The 25,443-nt window shown below is 48.7% G+C and overlaps 8 protein-coding genes across 8 annotated transcripts; 3 read left to right on the top strand and 5 right to left on the bottom strand.

Moving 5' to 3' along the window:
• Positions 1–7,001: 7,001 nt before the first annotated feature.
• Positions 7,002–8,933, top strand: J4E84_008319 (uncharacterized protein; the record flags this gene model as incomplete). Its single annotated transcript, XM_049390895.1, has 1 exon — positions 7,002–8,933. The coding sequence occupies one exon, from the start codon at positions 7,002–7,004 to the stop codon at positions 8,931–8,933; it is 1,932 nt and encodes a 643-aa protein (XP_049241237.1).
• Positions 8,934–9,934: 1,001 nt separating this feature from the next.
• Positions 9,935–10,611, top strand: J4E84_008320 (uncharacterized protein; the record flags this gene model as incomplete). Its single annotated transcript, XM_049390896.1, has 2 exons — positions 9,935–10,157; positions 10,220–10,611. The coding sequence occupies 2 exons, from the start codon at positions 9,935–9,937 to the stop codon at positions 10,609–10,611; spliced, it is 615 nt and encodes a 204-aa protein (XP_049241238.1).
• Positions 10,612–11,623: 1,012 nt separating this feature from the next.
• Positions 11,624–12,631, bottom strand: J4E84_008321 (uncharacterized protein; the record flags this gene model as incomplete). The annotated part of the gene is made up of 1 exon (XM_049390897.1): positions 11,624–12,631. The coding sequence occupies one exon, from the start codon at positions 12,629–12,631 to the stop codon at positions 11,624–11,626; it is 1,008 nt and encodes a 335-aa protein (XP_049241239.1).
• Positions 12,632–14,528: 1,897 nt separating this feature from the next.
• On the bottom strand, positions 14,529–17,075 carry J4E84_008322 (uncharacterized protein; the record flags this gene model as incomplete). Its single annotated transcript, XM_049390898.1, has 3 exons — positions 14,529–14,777; positions 14,837–16,791; positions 16,841–17,075. 3 exons carry the CDS (start codon positions 17,073–17,075, stop codon positions 14,529–14,531), a joined length of 2,439 nt encoding a protein of 812 aa, XP_049241240.1.
• An 858-nt stretch (positions 17,076–17,933) lies between these two features.
• Positions 17,934–18,611, bottom strand: J4E84_008323 (uncharacterized protein; the record flags this gene model as incomplete). Its single annotated transcript, XM_049390899.1, has 1 exon — positions 17,934–18,611. The coding sequence occupies one exon, from the start codon at positions 18,609–18,611 to the stop codon at positions 17,934–17,936; it is 678 nt and encodes a 225-aa protein (XP_049241241.1).
• A 473-nt stretch (positions 18,612–19,084) lies between these two features.
• On the bottom strand, positions 19,085–20,404 carry J4E84_008324 (uncharacterized protein; the record flags this gene model as incomplete). Its single annotated transcript, XM_049390900.1, has 1 exon — positions 19,085–20,404. One exon carries the CDS (start codon positions 20,402–20,404, stop codon positions 19,085–19,087), a length of 1,320 nt encoding a protein of 439 aa, XP_049241242.1.
• A 570-nt stretch (positions 20,405–20,974) lies between these two features.
• On the top strand, positions 20,975–22,399 carry J4E84_008325 (uncharacterized protein; the record flags this gene model as incomplete). The annotated part of the gene is made up of 5 exons (XM_049390901.1): positions 20,975–21,267; positions 21,332–21,417; positions 21,470–21,634; positions 21,683–21,753; positions 21,806–22,399. The coding sequence occupies 5 exons, from the start codon at positions 20,975–20,977 to the stop codon at positions 22,397–22,399; spliced, it is 1,209 nt and encodes a 402-aa protein (XP_049241243.1).
• Positions 22,400–23,151: 752 nt separating this feature from the next.
• J4E84_008326 (uncharacterized protein) lies at positions 23,152–24,569 on the bottom strand (the record flags this gene model as incomplete). The annotated part of the gene is made up of 2 exons (XM_049390902.1): positions 23,152–24,295; positions 24,340–24,569. The coding sequence occupies 2 exons, from the start codon at positions 24,567–24,569 to the stop codon at positions 23,152–23,154; spliced, it is 1,374 nt and encodes a 457-aa protein (XP_049241244.1).
• Positions 24,570–25,443: the final 874 nt, after the last annotated feature.

Below are 25,443 nucleotides of genomic sequence, written 5' to 3' on the forward strand. Positions count from 1 at the left end.
CCCTAACCCTAACCCTAACCCTAACCCTAACCCTAACCCTAACCCTAAACCCCTAAACCCTAACCCTAAAACCCTAACCCTAACCCTAAAGTGTTATCTATAAAGCTTACGTCTTTATAAATCTAAAGCTTCTTACCTAACCTTACCTCTCTACTATATATAATACTCTTATATTATAAGTAGTATAGGTATATAATAAAATACTCTACTACCTTAAGATAAGCTAGAGAAGAATTAGTTAGAAACTAAAAGAGCTAAAAAACTATATACACAACGTTAGAGCGTATTATAATAGTAGAGTATAATACTAAGCTAATACGCTCTTAATAGGCTTTTATCTTCTACTTTAAAGTATTCTCTTAGTGCTTTAGAAGCTTACTAGCTAGTAGAGGTATCTCTAGAAAGCGTCTACTATCTTTAAAACTAAACTTCTTTATAACTTTATTAAAGTAGGTATTATAAAGTAGTAAAATAGTGTCTATAAAGTAATTACGCATAATACGTACCTCTAAGAACTAGTTTACTACTCTTTTATTATTAATCTTATAGGTCTTCTTAATTCTACTAAGTAGCTTAGTTACCTCTAGATAGTATAACTTAGTAAATATAAGTAGAATATTATCTATATAGAAAAGTATAAAAACGCGTTAAGTAGCGTTATAGTATAAATAAAGCTTCTTCTTACTAGCTTATAAGCTAAGCTTTAAAAGAGTATTTAAAAAGTTATTATACTAGAGAAGAGAGCTCTTACGTATACTATAAAGAGCTTTCTTAAGCTTAGCGTAGTAGCTCTTTCTCTAAAAGCTATCTAAAAGCTTATAGTACACTAGCCTATTACTACTAACCTTAGCGTTTAAGAAGGCTACTATAACGTTAAGCTACTAGATCTCTATATTAAATTTAGTAGTAATAGCTATTATAAAGTAGAAAAATTATATAGTAAGTATAGTAGTATAAGTTAAGTAGAGCGTATTCTTAGCCTATATATCTCTACACACTATAAAGCGTACCTTATACTTTATAAAGTAGCTATTCTTATCTACTTTGTACGTAAAGACCTACTTAAGTAGTAGAGAGCGTTCTTTACTACTTATATACTTTACTTTCTTCTAGGTATTAGCTATAAGTAGCGTATTAATCTTCTAACGCGCTACTACCTTAAACTTATCTCTATAGAGATAGTTATAGAGGTGCTTCTAAAGCGTTAGAAGCGCTAGAAGATTATTCTAATAAACTTAGCTTTTATTAGGCTTATTTATAATTATAGTAGTAATAATATAATATAGTATTACGTACGCGTAGTCTAATAACTAATTAAGAGCGCTATAGTAAGTTTCTAAGTTATTAAGCTACTTAGAGTTAAATAGTAAGACGTAGATACCTATACCTCTAAGATTATTATAATTATTATAACTATCTAGGTAACGCTTACTTCTACGTATAGAAGGTCTATAGACCTTTTTTACGTACTTACGCTTAGTAGATAAGTTTTATAGATTAGGTAGAGAGCTGTTAGATACTTCTTTATTCTAAGAGACGTTTATTACTATAGATAATAGAAGTCTATTACCTTAGAAGTTATCTCTCTGCGCACCTAATAAGCTTACTAATCTAGTTACTATAGACTAGTACTTGCTAGAATTAACGCGTCTATTACTAAGCTACTTAGTAATACTTATTATATTAGAAGGCTCTAGTATAGCTTCTAGTAATAGTAGTTCTATAGCGCGTTTAGTAAGCCTTACACATACTCTCTACATCTCTCTAGCCTAGAGATCTACTTATATAAGACCTAACTCTTCTAGATAAGCTTCTAATAGGCTATTAAGTAGCTTATCTATTTAGTTAGGTAGTAGCTTACTAATGTCTACGTTACCTCGCTAAGAGAGTAATAAAAGCTTATTATAAGCCTCTACTACGTTCTTCTACTTATTCTTATAGAGAATATTAACTATAATATAAGCGTTCTTCTTAGAAGGCTTCTACTCTCTACTACTATAGAAGAGTTACTTATTAAACATTACGTTATATGTAGTAAACACTTTTCTTAGTAATAAGACTTATATATAGTATATATTAGAAGCTTAATAGCCTACTAAATAACTAATATATTCTCTAAGTAGTGTTTTAAAGCTCTTTAGCTTATGTCTAGCTACTCTATTCTTATTTAAAGAATAGGCGTAATACCTATAGACATATACGCTACTCTAATTAGGTTATAGATTAGTAAAAGCTCTTCTTATAAGCTTAGGCTAGTACTATCTAAAGTATTTTATAAACTACTACTCTAACTTCTTATTAGAAGAGCGTAAAGTATAGGTGTATAAGAAGCTTATATTATAGAGCTAAGTAGCAGCAAGCGCTACCTCTATCTAGAGGTACTTAGGTAGATTAGCTCTTTCTCTTATCTTAATCTATTTAGTAATAATTTCTTATCTAGCTCTTTTAGCTACTCTATTAGGCTTATAGGTATAAAGAGAAGTAAGCTCTAGCATAATACTATACTTTCTTGCCTATACCTTATAGCGTAAGTTACTACGCTATAGATTAGTTAAAGAGTTATTATTAGAGCTAATTCTTATAATAAGTAGATAATAATAGGTCTAGATAAGCGCTTAAAACTTCTTAAGAGCCTTTATTATCTCTTCTATCTTCTTAGAGAAGAGTAGGTAAAGGTAGACTTTACTACTATACTTATTCTTAATAAGTAGAATCTACTTCTTTTCTAAGCGCTTTTTAGGTATATTAAAAAAGTTCTACGTAATTCTCTAGAAGAGTTAGAGAGCTTACTTCTTTAGCTAATAAGAAATAACTTACTTTATATAAGATAGAGCGTAGAACTTACACTATACGCGCGTAGGCTTTTTAATTCTTACTCTCTAAGCGTTACGTATAAGTGCCTTAAGCGCCTTAGAGCCTAAGTAACTAGCGTAAGTATACTAAAGGTTTTCTAAATTACTACGTAGCTAAAAGATAAAGCTAGATTTTATTTTAAATATTATATTTATAATAGAAGTATTATAAATAGTAATTAGCTTATATTTTATAAATGTAAGATTTAGCCTGCGCTACAAAGTAGCTACTATAGTACTTCTTACTAGTAACCTAGTATAAAGAGTATTATTAAGACCTAGGTACTAGATTCTAGATTAGTTAAGGCAAGCTTCTAAGACTATATTAATATAGAAGCGCTTTATAACTATAACACTAGTAAGCGTAAGATTAACGCGTTTACTACTTATAAGCTTAATAAAGCTCTTTAGAACGCGCGTACTATAACTAAGAATAGAAAAAGCCTATATACCTACTTTAACTATCTTAAGAGTTCTAGCTAGTTTAAAGTCTAATAATAGAAAGAAGTAGTTAACTAAGTAGATAGCTACTCTATTATTAAGAATAGTGCTAGCTAAGAAAGAGTAAGCGTTATAGTCTATAGTAGAGTAGACACCTAGCGTTAGCTAAAGCATGCCTAGGTTAAGAAGCGTAGTAACTACGCTTCTAGAGTACCTTTTATTATTATGTAAGCTTTCTAAAAGGCTTAGAATAAAGTATCTCTTACTAATAAGCTTTATATGCGCCTTCTTAAAGTACTTTATACCTAAGCATTTAATAATTACGTTTTTGTTCTCTTATAAGAGCTATTAGAGGCGCTTCTACTTAGCTCTAATAGTAGTAAGTATATTATAGTACTTTTTAATAAGCTAGTAGTAGGTCTAAGACTCTAGAGTAGCGTAAGAGTAGATAGTAGGCTTAGCCTAGTTTAGTAACTTAGACTTAGCGCTAGCCTTATTAGTAGATAAAGCTTCTCTAATAGAAGTAAAAATTCTATATAACTTAGAGTAGGCTATCTAATACTATATAAGCGCTAAAAAGAAGATTCTAAGCTAAGAAAGTGTAAAGATCTTTACACTAAGCGCCTAAGTAGTAATTATATTATACTTTATCTAAATTACCTAGTCTATTACTATTCTAGGTATTAGCGCGTTAAGAAAGTTATAAGTAGTAAGTATACTATCTACTTTAGAAAGCTTATACGCTTTTACGCGTATATAGAGCGCGTTCTACTTATAGTACTACTACTCTAGATTAGTCTTTGCTAGCTTAGTCTTACCTAAGTAAGTATAGTAGTTCTTTCTAACCTACTTCTTAGTTATATTATTATAAGGCTATAGTTATATCTTAAGAGACTTTATAATTGCGTAAAAAGACTAGTTTTAGCTCTTAGCTAGCTTAATCTACACTAGAAGTAGTAGAAGTAGGTTAATAGTTACGTTAACCTACCTCTTAAGCTTTCTAAGCCTACTTTAGATACTTACTAGAAGAGTAGATTTAAGCTTCTACACTACTAGTTTCTTATTCTAGAGCGCCTTCTTGTTGCGCTTACTAGTTTCTTCTTCTAGGTAGATAGAATAATTAGAAGCTTTAAAAAGGCTGTTTCTAGAAGAGAGTATTACTAAGTTAATTTTTTTCTATACTTCTAGAGAGCGCGCGTTAAATTTAAGCTATATAAACTACTTAGGCTAAGTAGAGCGTCTCTTAAGAATTACGCTACTTATTAGAATAAGCGTTAAGCTTACTAAGAGGCTGTAGTTACTTATAGCTACTTATAGAGAAGGTAGTAAGTAGCGCGTATATTACTAATATACTTAGAGTTATTAGAAGAAGTGCTGCTGTAGGCGTAGGTAGTTAATGTAGAGGTACTATAGTAGGTATATATAGTTAATGTATAGAGAGCTAGTAATAGCTAGTTACTTTACTTATTATAAGAAGAGAGTTTAAATAAAGATTAGAGAAGCGTCTAAATATATTATTTACAGTATTATTATTACGTAGAGAGAGTAATACCTATACTTTAAAGCGCTAGACTTATAACTATAGAGAAAAATAAGCTAGAAATAATAGATTTAAGTAATTAGAATTATAATTACTACCTTTATAAGATTAGATAAGAGTAGTGTAATATATATAGGTAAGTGCGTAAAACACTAGTATAAAAGAGAGAAAGTACGTAATTAACCTAATAGGTGCTCGAATACCTATTACAACACTTATAGTATTAAGTATACTTCTAAAGTTAGCTTATACTATTAAGTATACTTTTAGAGTTAACTTATACTATTTATAAACTTCTAGAGTTAGCTTATACTATAGAGTATACTTTCTAAGTATACTTATAAAGTTAAATATACTTCTAGAGTTAGCTTATAAAGTTAAATAAGCTTCTAGAGTTAGCTTATAGAGTTAAATAAGCTTCTAGAGTTAGCTTAAGCTATAAAACTAGTACTAGAATATTTATATATATAGACTAAATTTTATAGAATTTAATAGTAAAAGTTATAAATCTAATAAACTTAGTATAAGTAGCTAAATCTCTTATAGATTACAAATCTATTTATAATTATTATAACTTATAATAATCTACTACTATAGCTAGCTACTAATACTATAATATTAATATAGATATATATTAAGATTTTATAGCGTAGTTATATACTACTTATAGATAAGTATTCTATACTTATATAGATAGTATATTATATTCTTAATTATATTAAGTAATATAGATAGGTTATATAAATAGTATATAGTTATTATAGTAGTTAATATTTCTTAAGTAGCTAGCGTATTAGGTAGTTACGTAATCTATAAGAATACTATATTTTCTATAGCTTAATATAATATATAATAGTAGATAATTTTTAGTATTATTACTTAAAAGATATATTCTAATAGTAAAATATTAATCTATAGTATAAAAATAATAGAATTTAAATAGTAATACTTATAAGAATACTAAATAAGAATACTTTTAGATTCTACTATTCTAGATTAGTAAGCTCTAACGCTTAGCCTAGTTTAGCGTAAGAATATATATTCTTATTACTTTATATAGATTAGGTTTCTAACTATAGTAAGGCCTTTAGATAGTAAAGTTTAAAAGCCTTAGAGCTACTACCTTAGGCCTACCTCTCTATTTCTTATTAGCCTTATTACTCTTACTAAAAATCGCTTAGGTCTAGTAGACCTAAGATATTCTCTAGAGTAGGCTACATGTTGCTCTTAAAGCGTCTAACAACGACGCCGATGCGCTAAGTAGGCTTCGCGCGGTTCTTAACCTAGCGTGCTTGCTATATCTAATTCTATATGTCTGCTTCGCAAAGAAACAAACCTTCGTTAGGCGGAGGCTAAAACAACGCTGTTAATGCTGTTGTGGACGCGCGCGAGCGTCTAGGCGTTGACTTTGTAGAGCTCTAAGCGCGGCGCGTTGTCGCTTGCCTTAAGGCTGGCGTTATCGGCTATCGCGCCGCTTGCAGTTGTATTCGAGCCGCTGACTGAATTTAAAGCTAGGGCTGTCTTCGAGAACGAATTTGCTGTGCGCGTTGGAGGCGTGAGGATTGCGCTGCACGATGCGCGTGGAGAATGCGAGGTTGTGCTGGAGGATGACGTTGTGGAGCTCTCGCAACTGCACGCGGACCGGAGGGTCCGGCCGCGGCAGACTGGACCACAGCAGGCGAGCGGGCCAGCCACTAGCGACGCCCTTTTCTATACGCCAGTTCGCCGCGGCACCGGGCTTTGCGATGTCCGGCAGCTCGCAGTCGGTCCGCTTCTGATGTTGATTCGCGTGTCTCGAAGAACACCACTTCACGGACTGTGCTTGCGCCACGGCCTGAGTCACAAGCTAGGAGTAATCGCGTCAGAGGTGCCTTGAAGCCACCATGAGAACCGGCGGCGTGGCTGTGCGCCCCCGAAGGTCGCGCGGTTGAAAGGGCGCACTTTCCTTGTGCGCAGCGCTTGACAATACTACCGACAAACGACACCAACGATTGGATTGGTCTGTGGAAGGCGTTCTATGCGCGTCGCGTCCAGACACAATGAATGAGAGGCTGGCGTGAGTCATCGTCACTCATATCTCGCCGCCATCATGGCCCTCGTAGGTAAATATACAAGAGGCGGTCGGTGATCGCACATTGAGTCACACAACGCCCTCTCAACTCCGAACGATGCCACTCCAATTCTGGAGGTCGCCTGGCCAGGGCTCCAAGGATACCGACCCACTGCTCGAGGCAGCATTTCCTCCGCGACTGGGGGAAGACTGCCTGAAGATCGAGGACGAGGACAGCGATGATGATAGCGACGAAGACGAGGACGAAGACGTGAAGGAGACTCGTGCCGAGCGGTTGCGCCAAACCGGAGGCTGGCTTGGCTACCTGAAAGACTTTACCATCTTCCTGCCTTACGTCATACCCAAACGAGACGTCAAAGTGCAGATATGTCTACTTATCTGTCTCATCACGATTGCGATGGAGCGTGTCCTTCAAGTCGCCATCCCCTACGTCCTTGGCGTGATTGCGGACAAAGTCACGCACGGATCGATACCTATCCGAGAACTCCTCGTCTTCCTTCTTTTGGATCACCTCAACAGCGAGTCGGGATTGATCTTCGTTCAAGAGCTGTCAAAGATACCCGTCAAGCAGTTCTCGTACAAGCAGTTGACCAACGCTGCTTTCAGTCACGTCATGTCGCAGTCGATCGATTTCCACTCTACGCAAGACTCAGCCGAGGTCATGAAGGCCGTTGAGCAAGGCGAAGCGCTGGGAAACGTCCTCGAGATGGTGGTCATCGAGATCTTACCGACCTTGATCGACGTTGTCGTTGCTTGTACCATCTTCTACCGGAAGTTTACTCCAGCGGTGGGCATGGTTCTGCTTGGCGCATCAACCGCCTTCCTGGCTGGGGAAGCCTTGTCGTCGCGGTTCACAACCGGCCTCAGAAGAAAAGTGACGAAGGCTGAGCGAATACAGATACGAAAGATGCACCAAGCAATACAAGGTTGGCAGACTGTGGCGTACTTCAACCAATTCAAGAGGGAAGCTAGTGTACTTTCTAGTGCTGTAGGCGACCATATGACGGCAAGGACACGTTTCGAAGTGCGAGAAGCGTTGATCAAAGCTGTTGTCGAGCTGCTAGTGCCAACGACCTTCTTCGCCCTGGCTTACCTCATCTTCCAGCGCATCGCTGCAGGCACGGCATCCCCGGGAGACTTCGTCTTCTTCCTCACATACTGGGATTCCATCGTCTATCCGCTGAAGTTTTTGACAGAACATGTCCGGTGGTTGGTGCGTGACTTTGTGGACGCGGAACGAGTTCTTCACCTTCTGCAAACCCAGCCAACAGTCACAGACGCACCAGAAGCTTACCCGCTCGCCGTGCAGGATGGCGAAGTCCGATTTGAAGACGTGTCCTTCAAGTACGATTCCAGCCGCTACGCACTCCGCGACGTCTCGTTCACGGCGTTGCCAGGTCAGACCGTCGCTCTCGTAGGCCAAACCGGGGCCGGCAAATCGTCGATCCTAAAACTCCTGCTACGTCTACACGACGTTACATCCGGCAGCATCACCATCGCCAAGCAGAACATCCGACACGTCACATTGAGTTCACTTCGCGACGCCGTAAGCGTGGTTCCACAGGCACCCACGTTCTTCAACACCTCAATCATGGAAAACGTGCGATACGCACGCGAGAGCGCGACCGACGAAGAGGTTTACGAAGTGTGTCGTGCAGCCGCGATTCACGACACCATCATGCGCTATCCTAAGGCCTACAATACGCACGTCGGCGAGCGCGGTGTCAAGCTGTCGGGTGGCGAGGCGCAAAGACTTGCGATTGCGAGGGCGCTTCTCAAGGACGCACCGATTGTTCTGCTGGATGAGGCGACGAGTGCGGTAGACACAGTGACAGAGAGGCATATCAAGACAGCACTTGAGAAGCTCAAAGAGGGAAGGATTGTAATTGTCATCGCGCATCGATTGAGTACAATTGTAGATGCGAGCTCCATTCTGGTCCTGCATGAGGGGAGTGTCGTAGAGAGGGGAACGCACGAAGAGTTGTGCAAGAAGAAAGGGCGGTATTACGAGCTGTGGGAACAGTCATGAAGGTCTTCATATCGTGCCGTACCAATGAGATAACTGAGAAGGGTTTGTGAAGGTTTCGTGGGGTGTTGCGGAAGTATCGGAAGCATCGGAATGTCATATACGGCATAGCACCACCATGTACTGTAGAATAGCCTCAAGGTGAGCTTCAGGTAATTGCGACGGTCGCGATCGGGCGATGACCCAAGAACAAGGCGCAGCAGAAAGATCATCCGTCATAAGCCCGTCTCGTTCATCTATCTCACCTTCAACAAGACGCGGAGCTGTTCGGCAGACGCGACGCGACGCGATTTAGAGCGCCGAGCATGTCCCTCAGGCTAATGCCGGTACAATTCCTCACAATTACCATAGAAGTACTCGCCGTGTACACACATCGCATCGCGCATGTCGGTTCACCGCATCGCTCACCGGAATGCTGCTTCTCGAAGGTTTCGTTGAGTTCTAGTGCAGCGCAGGCGAAAGTATCGAGCGCAAGGCGGTGTCGCCCCTCCAATTCCCAACTTCATCGCGACCACATGCGATGGCCAACATGCGCAACAATCGCATGACCGAGAAGATCACAATTTCGATGCTGTGGATCTGCCCCGCAATGTCTGATTTTGGGATCCCAATACCAAGGTCTAGGTCGTAAGCCGGTGCTGATGTCATCAGACCAGTACACCAAGACCGCGCTCGTGGGTGCACCGCCCATTCGATCGCAATACTCTACAGGTCGGGGTGAGATGTCGGTACAAATCTCCCGCTTCATCAGAACCTTCTGCGATGTTGGATGGTGTGATGGTAAAGTTCAGGTGGTAATCCGGTGCTTACTAGCGGCCAGCACGGTGTAGCCGGCATCAACCGCTGGCATGGCATCGTGAAGATGGTACGACCACCATAAAAGCCATCACGTCGCCCGTGTTGATATCGGTACAACTTACAGTTCCTTCGCTTCCATCACCACAGACCTGCAACGAACGCTCAACGCCTCAAACCACTCACTCAAACAACCAACTCAATTCACCATGCGTTTCGCTCTCTCTACCATCGCCGCCGTCGGTACCCTCAGCAGCCTCGTCGCAGCTGACAACATCTACACCTACACCAAGCCCGGATGCTCCGGATGCGCCTTCTTCTTCAAGGACATCGACCACAACATCTGCGCCGTGTCCATCACAGCAAACGCAACTGACATTGCCGATGCCATCGCCAAGGGCGTAACCACCGTCCAGTCCGGCAAGCTCGAAGGTACGTCTACACATGCTCTAACCTCACGCAAAAGCCACATCGTACTAACACACCATCTGCAGTACAAGAATGTGGCGAGAAGCGATTCATTGCCTGGGACGAGGGCCCCGAGTCCAACGACGATGGCCTGCTCCAGTGCGGTAATATCGACCAGAAGCTTCGCATCACTGAGACTTCGACTTGCATCACTGGTGGCAACTTCCACGGTTTCAGCTGGACCGAGCCTGGTTCGGACGGCAGCGACTCCAACTCCAAGAGGCAGACTGATGACGCTGATGATGTTTGGAAGTGCACTGGTTCTACTGAGCCCTATGGCGTGTACCTTGGAGGAAAGCACTATCAGGTCAAGGGAATCGACCAGGCGGATGCGGACGCGTTGATGGATATGGCTTGGAACGACAACACAGATGTTCCCTCTGACTTTGAGAAGTACGCCTTCACTCCTGGCATGTAGGTTTGAAGCGGAGGAAGCGGGAGAGATCGGGGGTGCATAGCGCCTCCTTGTTCTATCTCCCCCTTTGGATGAGAAGTCATGCAGGTCGGGCCACAGAGGCTGGAGGAGAATTCCTAGGAGTTATTAGTAGTTGCAGGTCGTCCCTAATATATTCTATACCTCACCACCACGTGCTACTTAACACCCGCCGACGATGCTCCATATCATCTTCCGTTCGTATCGATCGATCTACAAGTCTCGAGCTGCTGCAATAGCTATCACGATAAGACAATCCGCTGGCGATAGATGACCACTTGACGCGACATTACACAAACCCCGCTCGTGCGCGTCTTCCGACGAGCGAACTACGCTCACATAGAACAGAACGACAAGCACAATGTAGACTTCGCGATTAATATCACACTTGCGCAAGACGTAGCGCCACGTCGCAAAATGAATGTGTTATTAAAGTTCTACTGTGAGACCCTTCGTAAGGGTACAAGTGTGGCTATCGAATGGGGTAGAATGACCCCTTGGCTCAGAACAGCCCCTTAGGCTTTCCGTCCTTCTCAGGGTCTTCGTACTTCGTCTGCGGAACTTCTGTATGCAAGCCAACACAGTTCTGCCCTTCGTAAGTTCCGTTCAATTGAACTTCTTTACCGGACTTCGTCTTCTAGTACGACACAAAAGCCATGCGCATCCTTGTTTCCACCACCGTGGTAACGGCCTTAACCTTAGACTTGGGTGGACATCTTAGGGGCATCTTGACTTCCCACTTCTGCCTCGTGATAGTCGTCTTGCCCTATGCATACGTCCCGCTGACTGTGACAGTTATGCCTACCGAGTCGTTTAGGTTAGGGACGAGTTGTAGATGGGCTTAGGGTGCGGAGACGGAATACAAAGGGAGGTGTGACTAGGTTATGGGCATGAGTAAGGTACGTGAGGGTGATGCATAATGCTACGTTGCAAATGAGTGTCCTTGATTTCCTACCCTAGAAGCCTTCTTATACCACCCTTCGCATACAATGAACTATCACTTGTTCTCGGCCTTCTTCTTCTCGGCCACGTAGTCGCCATACGAAGACACAGTGCTCAAACTAGCACAACTCTGCCCCTCATAAACGCCCTTGAGCTTCACTTCCTTCCCCCCCTCCTCCGTCTTCCAGTATGACACAAACGGCATGCGAAACCTAGTCTCCACCACCGAAGCCGTGCAAATCGTAGCCGACTTGGGCGGGCACTTGAGCACCACCTTCGCCTCCCACTTCTGCTTCGTGACATTCGTAGTGCCCCACGACATCCTCGTATCTAGCGTCGTACTAAGGCCCACCTTGCCCTCCGCAATCAGCGGCACCCCGCAACTGAACTCGACCGAAGCCGTGACAGAAAGCCCAACCTCCGAAGTGAAGGTCGACTGGATTTCCGTCTCCTTGCTAATCGTCACTTCCTGCGTCGTCTCAATATCCAAATGGTTCATCGCTGTTTGCTGGGCTATTTCCTTGGGGCGGGGCGACGTGAGGATCTCCGGATGCTGCTCGTCATAGTCGATCCTGACGAACTTCAACGGCTCCATCTCGAACGTGAACCAGTGGTCGTCGTAGATCTTGTCCGAGTCCGACAAACAACCTAGTTCAGGCTTTGAATGAGTCCTCGAGAAGACATTGCCATTTCCCGCAGGGGAGTGCAGACGGAACTGCTTGTTTCGCACGCCCGTGCCTTGGGTCTGTGCGAGGTCGAAGTATTGGTCTGGGTATGAACCTGGCGGGTCGCAGGTGCCTACCTCGCCGTTTCCGCCGTTTGCGCCGTTGCGGTGGTTTGCCCAGAGGGCGCGGCCCGTGTAGGCGCTTACGATGAGGTAGAGGCCGGCGTTCTCGTCTTTGCCCGGCTTGATGTACCAGTAGTGGTCGTCGTAGGTTACTGTGCTGTCGTAGTGGCTCAGATGGTTGGTACCGCGCTCATTGCTTATGAGGGCCCGTCGCGAGGACATGTTGAGGATGCGGGTGCGGACTTCTGGGGGTGGGATGCCGTCGGAGGAAGTCATCTTGAATGGCTTGAATTGGGTAGTGATGAAATCGAGAAGAAGACCTTAGTCGTTTTGGATTTGACACTTCAGGAGCTGAGCGAGAATGACCTGGAGCGGATAAGGACTCTGTACTGAAGTTGCAGTACTTTATGTACCCCGAAGGTACCTGGAGGGCTCGTCGCATTAACAGTCCCTTTTTCCGTTTCAGAACTAGCTCGCGATGCTTTTTCTAAGCTTTCAAACCGGTCAGCTCGATTGGTAACTTCTGATGCGATTTCGCATGTCGGCTCATTAGTTGCTGCAGCGGTCCTGGTTGCTCGAAGACGGGAGCGAACAACCGGCCTCACTGCGCGCCCGGCAACGAAAGTCCTAGCTCAAGACCTAGTAGGCCGTGGTGGTGTGAGCATCGCTGTAGTGTTGCTACTATGCCCCTAATGGACTCTGGAGTCGGCTTCGCACTGATGCGCACAATGGAAAATATTGCTATCGCGACATCGGCAGCCGTCCGTGAGACCTTCCCTACACCACACCATCGCATGCTATGCTGGATTGCGCTGAAGCCTCTTGTGTTGAAACATGATTGGTCTCGTCTTTGCCCTCGACCTTCGCGTCGCTTGAGATGCTGACCGCAACTTCATGCAGCCTCGAGCAGGTACGTAGTGACGACACAGTTTCCGTCCTCTCCAGTCGCTTACTAGGCACTCCCAAGATGGTCTACTAGTTTCCAGCGATGACTTAAGAATCGTATGCGCAATCATCCCGAAGTTATACGTGTTGTGCAGGCGCCTGACATGACGCACACCGTTCAATCAACGCCAATGCTAGTTCGTTCGCATGAGTCAGTACCTATCATGATAGAACCCTCGACGCTGTTAAGGACGTTAACGACGCCGCTTGGCCCGGACGTGGCTTACGAAATTAGGACAATGGGTCGATGAAGTGGCTGCAGCTTAATCTGCGGACTGCGCAACGGGCCGATGCCGAAAGCTCGCATATACGAAGCTGTCATGCACGATGCAATCGGAGCTCGGGGACCACCTCTCATTCTTTGAAGCACTGATGTTGATGTCTGGCAACAAGAGGGCTCAGTCCTGGGGGCGGCCTGGAAGTGAAGTCTATATTCTTGAGCGATGAAGTGGTCGGAAGGACTCCCTGGCCCGACGGAGAACTGCGGTTCGGTCTTGCCGAGTGCAAAGGTGGGGCGATCCTTCCCGCTCTCGCGCAAAGGACGACAATCCACACCACCACAAACGACAGCGCCTGCAAAACATCGGAGCTGGCTGTGCATGACGGATGCAGGTCGCTGCGGGCCGCTGTTCTCGCAGATACACCGGTAAAAAGCAAGCGCAATTCTCCACGACAGGAAAGCATGCCGTCGCCACTCCAATGTGTTCTGCACGGCGTTGACGTGCACTCTAGATCTGCCTGCTAGATACACCACAGACTATCTCGTAGTCGACTAGTGGGCTTCTGAGGATGAGTGCTTCTGTACGCGTTGGTAGCGTTCATGTATGTATTGCGCCACCGGCTACAAAGCCTGCCTTGCGCAGAATCTGTAAGATCACTTTTCTTTTTGCTCTTCCGGCTTAACTTAGACCTCGCCGCACGCCAGCTGCATTATGAAGAACGAGATGCCTTGGTGGATCGAACAGCGACCGCAGCCCCCGAGGTTAACATTCGCTCCTGGAAGTCCATGGCGATCGTGGCGTCACTCGAAGTACAAGCAGTTAATTGCCCAGTCTCAACGAATTAGGCATGGAGCCTCCACAGTTGGACGTAGAATTGAAGGGTCGTAGACATGCGCGCGATGCGTGAGCAGTCGTCTTGACCGCGTCACCTGGTCGATTTGTCCATGCCCACGACATGACCCCAGTCCCACCTCTCTTGATACCCCATCTCCCCATCCCAGACCCATCTACAACTCATCCCTGACCTGCTCCTCCCCTCCACTCAAATCCGGCATAGCCATAATCTTAACGACCAAACTAGTCCAGCCAGTGAAGTGCTGCGTACGCTGCCCTTTGCCAGTCTCAGGGTTGTATTGCTCCCAAGCAAAGCCCGTCTCCTTCCAGCTCTCGTACACAGTATTGACGAGGTTCCTGCGGAGTTCGGTGTAGATCTTTGTGGCGCGAGCGCGGTGAGGGCCGGGTGATGTTGCGACGTTCTAGAACCGCGCAATTAGTATACCTGCATCATGGGAAGGAAAAGGTTCGGGAGACTTACAAGTAGTTGCGAAACAGCGAGGTAGTTGATAGGCATCCAGACGGGACCGCGCCAGTAGTCTTCCGCTGTGTGGTAGAACTCGTCGCTTTTGCTTAGACTCCTGATGCCGTAAGGGCTCCAGAGCTCCTCTTCGTCCTCTATCAGGTCGAGTATAGCGCCTAGTCTATCGCTGTCCTTGTCGACCAAGCCCGTCAGGAAGGGGAATAGAGAAATGTAGCCCTTGTGGCAGACGAGCGAGTGCTCTTCGTAGTCGTCGATGGTGGCGTCGCAGTAGGTCTTGTCCTTCTTTGACCAGTGGAGGTCGTCGATGTTGCGAACAATCGCTTCGTCATAGCGTGCGAATTCGGCGGCGTCGTCTTGCTCGTCAAGGTAGATTGCGATGCGCTTGATTGCGCGAGTCATCATACCCATCCAACTGATCAGGTCGACGTGCAGCTCACCCGGGTGTGGTGGCTGAGCGCGAGGGTAGTCGTCGAGACCAGAGGTGAGGATGTGTGAAGGCGTACGTCCGCGCCACCTGTAGCCCTCTTTGGTGGAGAAGGCCTCTCGGTCGTAGCTCTTGATGTCGCCAGCCTGGGTCTTGCGGTACCAGAAGTAGTTGCGCTTGAGGAGTGGGTAGAGCGAACGGAGGTATTCCAGGGCGGCTTCGCGGTTCGAGAGTTGCATCGAGTACGACTTCTGTTGCTGCAACTTCTCGCTACTAGTGTCAGTCTTCATAGCATCGAGCTTGTCGAGGAACGACGTGATGACCATGAAGAGTGTGGGCGGGTTGGCGTAGTGAGGGTATTGAATCTGGAACTCCTCTGGCACCTTGCTGCGAGCTTCAGGACCGAGGATCTGTTCGCGACCAATCCAGCCGTCATCATCCATCAGCTTGAACCAGCTTTTAATAATGTCAAGCGTGAGGTCTGCATCCCAATCGATGACAGGCAACAGATGGAAGCCCTCATCCCAAAGGAAACCACGAGGGAAGAAAGGTCGCGACGGGATGGCAGTGAACAACTCGGACGGTCCTTCCAGCTGAGCTGGGTTCCTAGCTCGCGCCTCAGCCGCCTCCTCCCAGAAACCTTCGCTATCCTCTTCGTAGGCGGGGTCGTAGGATCGGTCGACGCGAGAGTCACCGAAGAAGTAGCCGATGCCGCCGATAAGGTTCGAGAAGAGCGACTTGCCGAATTCCTCGTAGCGCTCCTTGACAAATGGCGTCTGGGGCTTGAAGATGTCCGTGAAGCGAGTCGAGAAGCTGGAAGTGACTGAATCAATCTGCTCAGTGAGATGCTCGGATGTGATCTTCTCCGGCGCCGATGCAGATGAGAAGATGATGTCGAACTCGAAGGGACCCTCAAAGACCTTCTGAACCAGGTGCATGTTACCCTTGCCCGGCAGATGCTGGATAGTGTAGACCTGCGCAGGGGGTGGTGGGTTGTCCTCGCCGTACTTGGGGACCAGGACGTCGATCTGGCCCTTCATGTGCGCAAACATCATGGCCTTGACCTGCCACAGCGCATCCTCAGGCACCTGTCCGCTGTGTGCCAGTGTCCGGTCCAGAGGCTTCTCGTCGTAGCTTGGGTGTCCAGTGATGGGATGTTCGCCGGTGCCCTTGGTGACAGTGAGCTCGAACTCGCCCAATTCCTTCGTCTGCCCTTTCAGAACTACATCGCCCTCGATGCCAGGCTCTTCGGGGTCGACATCTTCAATGCCCAAGTTGCCAAATCCAGCGAGCGTGTTGTACCAGACGACAGTCGTGCGTAGGTTTGGGCCAGCGTCTTCTCGTGGCGTGCCTTTGATCCTCGCGCCCCAGCTGCCGCCATGCTCTCCGCCAGGGAATTTGATGAACTCGGTGGTGATGTCAATCTTATTCGCCGGGTCGTGGATCGTCTGTCGGCCGCCGCTGCGCACGTCGTATTCGTCCCAGCCGTAGCCATCGAGCTCGTGTTGTTCGCACGTGTGTCGAAAGTCTGTACAGTCAGCAATGGGTTTTGTCCAAGCTTAGGATTGCAGACGTACTATGCTGCACGCTTTGGTAGTCTTCAACGCGCGTCCACATCAGACCGCCCATCAAGCTCTTGGGAATGCGCGGCCGGACGCCAAAGTAGAGGTTGGGGCGGTAGGGACCCCATAGCAAGCTCGCATTGGTGGCTTTCTCGATTTCGGCGACCTGCGCGCTCACGAGGGGCAATTGAAGGGCGAACAGGCACGTGAGCCCCTTCCAAAGGGTGCCATGCCGAGATTCGCGTGTCATGGTGTTGAGTGAAGCTGGAGCTGGAGCTGGAGCTTTGCGGGGGATTGGGACACATTTCGCGGAGCATCCGCAACTTCCTCGGCCGTTGATTGGCCGAGGTCGTCCCAAACCCACACCCGCTCAACTCCTGCTCAAACTCAACCACACACGCACAGCGGTAGAGGAAAGAGAAAGAATAGAGTGCGCCTTTGACTCAGACTGCGGTCTGGTTCTAGGTTGGGCTTGGTTGAGGAAAGAGACCTCCTCCACCTCCCCGCCTCCTCCCCTCCGCCTCCCCTCCGCCTCCCCCACCCACCCATCGTCGCCCAAATGTATTCGTCTGCTATCATGAATTAGCAAAATGACACCGACTGTACTATCAGTGCGCATATGAATCTATGTTTCAATGTGTCACCACAATGCGGTAAGAGGCGGACGAAATATTGATATCGTAGCTGTCTCAGTCTATCGAGCTCGAATGCCGCCAAATTCCCTCGACTGATGTACCTGTTACTCACAACCAGGTTTGATGCATCCCAAATTCCTCTGCTTCGGTCAGACTCATAAGAAACCGCGCCAAGTACAAAGGGAGAGAAGACACCATACCATGAGCCGCGTGATTATGAGTGTAGACCCTTCCATGGCATCTCACAACTCAACCAGTCACCCAAGGCGGCATAAGTGCGTCCGGCTCAGCGAGGTAGTGCCTCATGTGAATGACAAAAGACATCGTGACCCCAGTAGCCACCGCCAAGTAGTGTATAAACCCTCTGCAAATGAGCCATTCCTCCTCGATCTCTCCATATCCGACCCCAACCCCCGGTCTCCTCCATCCCTCCCAACCCTGTAATCCTAAATCTCAGTCCCCAAACCCCCTCCTCAACTCCTACCAGGACTCAACGGCCTATTAAATCCACCCTGCCGATTCATATACTGCCTAGCCTGCAACTGCTTATCCTTCCTCACCCCAAAGTTCTTATCGTTCCCGGGTACCTTTGTGTTCTTCGTGCTTTTGAACCCGCCGAACCCCATGATCTTCAGCATCTCCCATTCGTCGTCGTCCATGTCTTCTGGCTTCTGGCGCTCGTCTTTCATTTCGACATCGGGTGAGGCTTCTTCTTCCCTTTTGATGGGGTTGATGGGGTCGACGGTGGAGGACCGGGGACCGGTTGGAGGAGGTCGGGAGCTGCGAGCAGGAGGCGCGTTATCGCTTCGAGGCCCTTTGGGCGGTTGGGGCGAGCGGTCGCGGAAGTTGGGGCGCTCGTCTCTGCCACCTCCACCTCCTCTCCTGTCGTCGCGGCCCCGTCCGCGGTCATGTCCACCACGTCCTCGTCCTCTTCCTCCCCTGACTCCACCATCGCGCTCGTCTTTTCGGAAAGGCGATCTCGAGCGGTACCGGTTGTCGCGTCGGGCGCCGCGCTCTTGTGGACTGCGTGAGCGGTTGCCGCGCCGCTCGGTGGGTGTGCCGCCTCGATCGCGGGTTTCGCGGGGTGCGCGCCGGGTGTCGCGCTCGAAGGGGTCGCTGTAGGCTGCGCGTGGTCGCTCGTTGTCTGCCATGGTGGGGAGGGGGGTGTGGGGGGTGTGGGTGTAGTTGGCGCAAGGGAATTATTTGGTGAGTTGGGGGAGTTTGGGCGCCAAGGCTGAGGGTTCAGCCCTACCATGGTGCAGGTGCTATGCGCGAGTCGAGATCACGATACGTGGAAGTCGAAGAGATAGGTTAGTAGGCTGAGAAGCACTTCGATTATGTCATGCAAAGCGCAGTATCGATAGGTTTTATCATGTTATTCGTTATGTACGACTGCTGCATCTTGAGAAGACGCAACACCATCCGTCTGTAAGACCGTCTCCCAATGGAAGGCAAAAGCTTTCTCGCAGTGTGCTCTCATCTCATTGCCTGCGCATCGCGCATCTCGCTCTCCCATCAATGATTGCCGTAACGCCGTCGCCCTACCAGACAGGGTATCTCAGAAGTTCAACTCAAACCTGCGACCAGCGCCCATATCCTCAACCCAATGACGCACCAAGCATCCTCAAATCTCATCCTCCTCCTCGTCAAAGTCATCTTCAGAGCCCATGTCATACAAGATACGCCCACCCTCGCCAGCACCCTCACCCTTCTGCGCATCAAAGTAAGGCAGCACGACCTCCTCCCTCGCCTGCTTCTGCTTCTCCGTGAGCGCAAGGTTGAAAGTCGAGTTGGGATTCTCAGCGGCATCTTGGATGAGGCCGGACACGTTGCCGGCGTATGCGGGCTGCATATCCAGGAGGATAACGTATTCCTGCTTGAGAGTGCCGTTGGGGATGCCAGGCATGGGGTCGTGATAGTCTTCTGGGCGAGGCGTGCGGAGGAAGTAGGTTTCGCCTTCTGGCTTACCGGACTTGCGGCGGAACTCTGCTTCCATGACTATGCCGCGGTTGTCGTTGGCGTCGAGGTCTTGGATGATTCCTTCGGCGGCTTCCAGCATGCCCCAGGTGGGCTCGGGAAGGCTGCGCTCTGCGGCGGCTTTGGCGGCGAGGCAGTGCGCGAAGGACTTGCAGGTTATGATGGAGGTGGCCATGTACTTGATCAGCTCCAGGGGTTGTGGGGCGTATGGTGACTCGGTCGGGTTGTCGAGCAGGTCTTGGTGGTAGATGCCGACGAGGGTGGAAGCGTACTTGTGGACGACGAGCTGGAATAGCGCGGTCATGTCGACGCCGTAAGTGTAGAGGAGCTCGTGGAGGTTGTCGATGACGACGATGCTCTCCTTGGCATCGTCCATGGCCTTGCGCAAAGCCTTCAGGATCTCGTCGCTCGTCATGCCGAAGCCCTGAACGGTGCGGATCGGTGCCATGGCTTGGCCAGACTCGAATGTGACGAAGACGACGTTGACGTTGCGAGAGAGGGCGCGGCGGGTGATCTCACTAATGAAGATGTCGGCACGCTGGTTGAGGTCATCAAGGACGAGCGTGAAGGGTGATCCATTGGTGCGGACATTGAGGACCCTGCCCATGAGGTGGATGGAATGGCGTTGGTGCTGCATGAGCGTGAATGGCTTGTTGAAGGCGCGCGGAACAGGGAGTTCACGTCTACGCTTGCGACGGCCAGTGAAGTTGCGGTTGTCTTTCTTGATCCACTGCGCGGAGTCTCTAGCTCGGATCTTGACCGGTCGCGGAGCAGGCTCGTTGATGTCGAAATCGTCAGCGAGCCAGCGCTCTTCTTCGATCTGTAGCTCTTCTTGGGCGTTCGCCAACCACTTTGCCAGATCAAACTGGACAGTGCCGTCGGAAGGCAAGGTGTAGGTGGTTTGATTGCTGTAGTCCGGAAACTGGTCAGTCCAACTGTTGGTGAACTGGTCTAGTAGCAGACTCATGGTGTAGATGATGGATGTTTTGAAGATATAGACAGAAGTGCTTTTCGGGAATTGATTGAAGAATTGTGGAAATGGAGTGTAGTAGTTGAGTGTAGGTTGGAGAGAAAGATTTGAGACTGAAGGAGCTGAAGACTCTGCTTCATCTGTGCGGCAGGGGGCTGGGAGTAACGAGAAGAGTTGTAATTGAGGAGGCTGGTTCATGGCCGGCCGATGACGACTGAGTTGACATACCTGAAGTGAAGGTGAAAGGGCGGCTTGTTTGTGTGTGCAGGAGGTAGGTTGAGGTTGGATGTTAGAACAACAACGGAAAGGAGATCTCCAGTATCTCTACATATATCCTTTCAAGACTCTGCTTGTTCTTACTGCCAAATGCGCAATATCTCAAAGTCTTGGCAGAGTCGTGATGGTGTTTCTGCTCGTACAGTCATTTTCGACCACGCTAAGTCTCACCACTAGCGGCGTTGCGCCCTCCTTGCCCCACATACCCGGTCTCCACCGCGCATCCCCATCGCCGCAGCATGAAGACGCGCCCGCCAACATGAAGTACACCCCATTCCTTCCGACCCCGACATGACAAGTAATGCGCCATTATCTGCGTCGTCGAAGCCGCCACGGCCAAAGTCGCCGCATTTCCCGCCCCACAATGCTCCGCGCGTTTGGTTCATCACAAGAGGCGCATCGCCTATTGCCATCGCGTTAGCGCGGCAAGTGCTGGAACATGGCGATTATGTTGTCGCGGGCGTTATGCCGCTGGAGTTTGAGAAAAGAGAAGGCCAGAGTGAGGATTTTCGGACGTTTTTGGAGGATGTGAAACAAACGGACCGATGGCGCGAGCATTTGAGGGTCGTTGGGTTAGATAGTAGGTGAGTATCTGATACCGGTATTTCTCGTGAGGTGTTGCGCATTGCTGACGGCTTTTTTTTGTAGGGTGGTCGGCCAATGTCAAGCAGCTGTTGCTGAGGCTGTGGAGGCGTTTGGGCGCATCGACGTGTTATTGTGTGCTGCGAGCGAAGGTTGCGATCCTGCCCTGCTTCCCCAGGTGAAACTGACATGTCATTCATATAGCTGTGATCGGCTCCGTAGAGGAACTCGCGCAGACTAGCCGGACAAGAAGTCTGGTCGACGAGATCTTTGAGATCAACTTCTTCGCGAACGTCAACATCATCAAAGCCGTACTTCCGATCATGCGCGAACGGAAAAATGGTCACATCATCGTGATAACTGGTATTAGTGAGTCACCATCACCATTCGAAGATTTCCTTATCTGACCCTTCCCAGCTGGCCATCTGGGAACACCCGGTCTAGGCATGTACTGCTCTTCTCAATGGGCAGTCGAAGGCTACTGCGACGTACGAAAGCACTATCCCCGCCGTTGCTACCGCCCTAATTAACATTACCCAGAGCCTCGCCTACGAAATCGCCCCCTTCAACGTAAAAATGTCCCTCGTCCAAGCCAACATGGAAGTCAACGTCCTCACCAACCGAATAACCTCCGTCCCCCCAATGTCCGAATACCTACAAGGCGAGAACCCCGCGCCCCTAGCCCGCGAAATCTTCTCCGGCCTCCTCGACAAACTAGAAAGAATCAACAACCCGTCTGCCCATCCCCCCTTCGACGAAAACACAACCAATACAACAAAATCCCCCGGAGACGAAAGCGTAATGTCAGACACCAACCCGGATGCGGAGCCCACCATGGGCGATTTGTTGAGTTCAGATACGGTGACGAGTCTGTATGCGCCGTTGCCGGTGGGGGTTAAGAGCAATTTGATCGCGGAGACGGTGCATGCGCTTACGGCGATTGGGGGGCATGATAATCCTCCTGCGAGACATATTGTGGGGACCGAGGGTGTGACGGCTGTGAAGGAGAAACTGAAGACTACGAGTGAGGAGTTGGAGGACTTTATTGAGGTTAGTGGCGCGGTGGATATTGCGCAGAGGGATGGGGAGGGGATGGTGGGGTTGGGGTTGGGGGTGGATCATGGGATGATATGAGGGTAGTGGAGATGGGGATATTGCGTGGCAGAAGTAGTGGCGGGTGTAAGCTCTCTCATTAATCCATCCCGAGGTCCGATTCTAATGACAGCTGCGACTCGGGAGTACGCGCTGATGGGGTTACGGGACGCATGGGCTCATCGCTCGTTTCAGGTGGGCGAGAAACGACTAGATGACGTTGTCGTCCCATCCCAAGATTGTGGTTGTATTGATTCATTCCAATGAAAGGATACGTCTCGTTGTGGCATTGAAATACAGATGATAAGAGCTGAAGCGTTGTATAGTTGTTGCCATGGGCCCGAGACCTGAAGTCGCCATGGCGCATCTACAGCACATGCTACACTCCTGAGCGCTGGCGAGGTATGGAGCGATGGCAGGGCAGTCCGAGATGGAAGGGCCCATGGAGCCGCGGCGGCAGCTGCCGAGGTCGCTCCGCCCATATTACGTCATCGACCTTGCACCTCGGCGCTCACACATCTGGCACGCTTCTTCTCGCCTTCACCCTGCGCAGCGTCTGAGGCAACGTCTTCCACCCCATATAGCCATGTTCACCCTGCTTCTTTTCCACTCCGTCTATCAATCTGTGCCTTGCGTCCATGTACCACACCCGCCAAACTGCCGGTTGGGTCAGCGCACGTCTTCAGCGGCCTCGGATCCGGGTTGCACTTACTCAACAGGACCGCGAGGGTCAAAGGAACCGCGATGACTGCGATAAAGGATCAGCGCGCGTCTTACGAGCAGGTCGTGGCAGTTCACATACCCCACATCAGCCAAAAGTCCTGCGAGACGGTAATATGATGCGGCCACTCATCCTGCAGCTTCATGAACTGGCTACCGAAGATGGAAGCTACCGTGCCTAGCGGCATGAACCATAGCGTCATGACGGCGATTGTCTTCATACTCTGGTTCTCCGACTGCATCAACTTGCTATCGCCCTGCGTGACGATGTTGAACGACAAGCCGATGATGTTCGAGATCCGCGCATTGAGACTTGTCAGCCGTCGCTGCGTCGATTCGAATAGAGTCTGTCGATATTTGAGTGCTTCTTTGGTTTGTCTCTGTAAGGTATTTGGATCAGTGCCCATCAGCGCTGTATGATGGGTATACAGATCGTTTAGTGTGGCTAATGCTGCTTCACAGTTCTCGTGGAGATATATGGCATGCTTGGCCAGGTTGTGAAGCCCAGTGAAGAGGTCCTTCGGCAGTTCCTCTGTCGCTTTTCCAACCCTACTGGCTATCCCTAAGGTTTGCTGACAGTACATTAGCATGACACTTGGTCGAAAAAGGAGCGCACGCACCGTCTCCAAAGGCCCGAACGTATCCGACACAGCCCAGGCTGTCCAGTCCAGGAGCTTGTACATCTCCTCGAACACGAGCTCGAGCAGCATATGCGGATCTTCCAGCAATACCTCGCACGATGTCGTCTTCGTCAGTGCCCGAATTCGGTCCCGTAGGGTACTGGGTGCGCCGAAACATATCAGCTCTACCGCGGCTTTGGTCGGGGTAGGAGCCAACGTCTTATCGCTGTCAGAACTCGATGTTCGTACAGGCGGAGGCGGGTCGTCTGATTGTTTCCGGATCTTCAACACGATGCCTGTCTTGATCCAGGAAAAGTTCGCCTGGCTTTGAGCTCGCGCCGCCTGTCGACTCTTAGCTTCTTTGCCCTCAGCCTCCACGAAACCTGGGCCCGGGGCGATCTTGTTATCGATCACTGCTAACGTTTTACACAAGAGGTGGAACCAGATCCACGTCGTGCCATCGGCGTCTTCGCACGCTGCGAAAGATTGAGAAACGTCTCGCAGGCTCTCGTCCACAAAGGCGCTGGGAATACTGCATGAGTCGAAAAGCTCTACCAACGCAGCTGCTCCTGGTGTTGGTGTGTCGCGAGGCGCAAGTCTATGATGATCAGTACATTGGATGCTTCTGGCGGATGTACTCACATCACGCGAACCATCCCTTTACTCGCCGACTCGAGATCTGATCCGGATTTCAGGCCAGGTATCTCGATTCCTTCATCGGCGTCATCAAGCCATTCGCAGAGGTCTAGTGTTATGCCAGCGGTCTTTGGCTGCTTCGCCGCAGCTGCCACAGCTCTCCTCCGGAACTCGTCAAAGGGTTGGCGATCGGCATTCAGTTGCCGACACAAAGTCGTCTTCTTGTTTGGTTTCATTGCGGTCTAAGGTGACAGTAAAAGTGCGAATAGTATGACTTGTGGAGAGCTCTCAATACTCCTGCACTTGCCTACGTTGCACGAGTACTTTACCGATAGCGGCGACACCAGGGCGTCTGTCCGATTGCACTGCTCGTTTATCAGCCCCGATCAATCATGCGGGCAGAGCCAGCGCCACAGGTTTCGACGAAACGGTAGCCGCGCACCTGGTCAAGCGAAGATCTGCCTAGTATCGCACTCATGGTGTGATACCTGAGAACATGCGGCCACGGGCCAGCGGTTCTGCACTTGGCATTCTTCAGCTTTGGTCCGAAGCGGTAAACGCAATTTCGAGAGCTGAAGGGAGTGTCCGAGCGAGCCTATCGGCTGAGGCCGTCAGCGCTACGCTATTGGTGGCGCCAGGCTGAGCATGCCAAGATGGCAGCTGGTAAACAGCCGAGCCCCTCGAAATGGTACTGTACGCGAGAATGCGAGAAGCGGTACCTGTCAAGTTCAATTCTACAGCACGTCGGTGTTCAAGCGCACCAAGGACAGTACGTCCCTCAGACCTCTCCGCCGGGCGAATGTCGCTGCTATACCCATTAGATGCAGGCATGGCTTCGAAAAATACAACAACCTTCCGCGAACGTTTGTAGTGGATGTTAAGGGTACCTACCTTTTTGAGAAGCTGAACTCCAACGAATGGCCTCATGTTGTTCACCGTTTGTATGGCGAGCGGCAAGCACCGCGTACCGTACGCATGAATGATGCTTCAAGCCACACCAGCGTACTAGGGTAGGCGAATATGCAAAGTCCCCGAGGTTGCCCACCGTGCCAACAAAGCCAAGACATGGATACCACCCAGTCCGACGACTGATGTCTACATGGAGGGTCA

This window comes from Alternaria hordeiaustralica (assembly GCF_023758085.1).
Source record: "Alternaria hordeiaustralica strain BMP 2776 chromosome Unknown scaffold_21, whole genome shotgun sequence".
In the NCBI taxonomy this organism is placed as follows: Eukaryota; Fungi; Ascomycota; class Dothideomycetes; order Pleosporales; family Pleosporaceae; genus Alternaria; species Alternaria hordeiaustralica.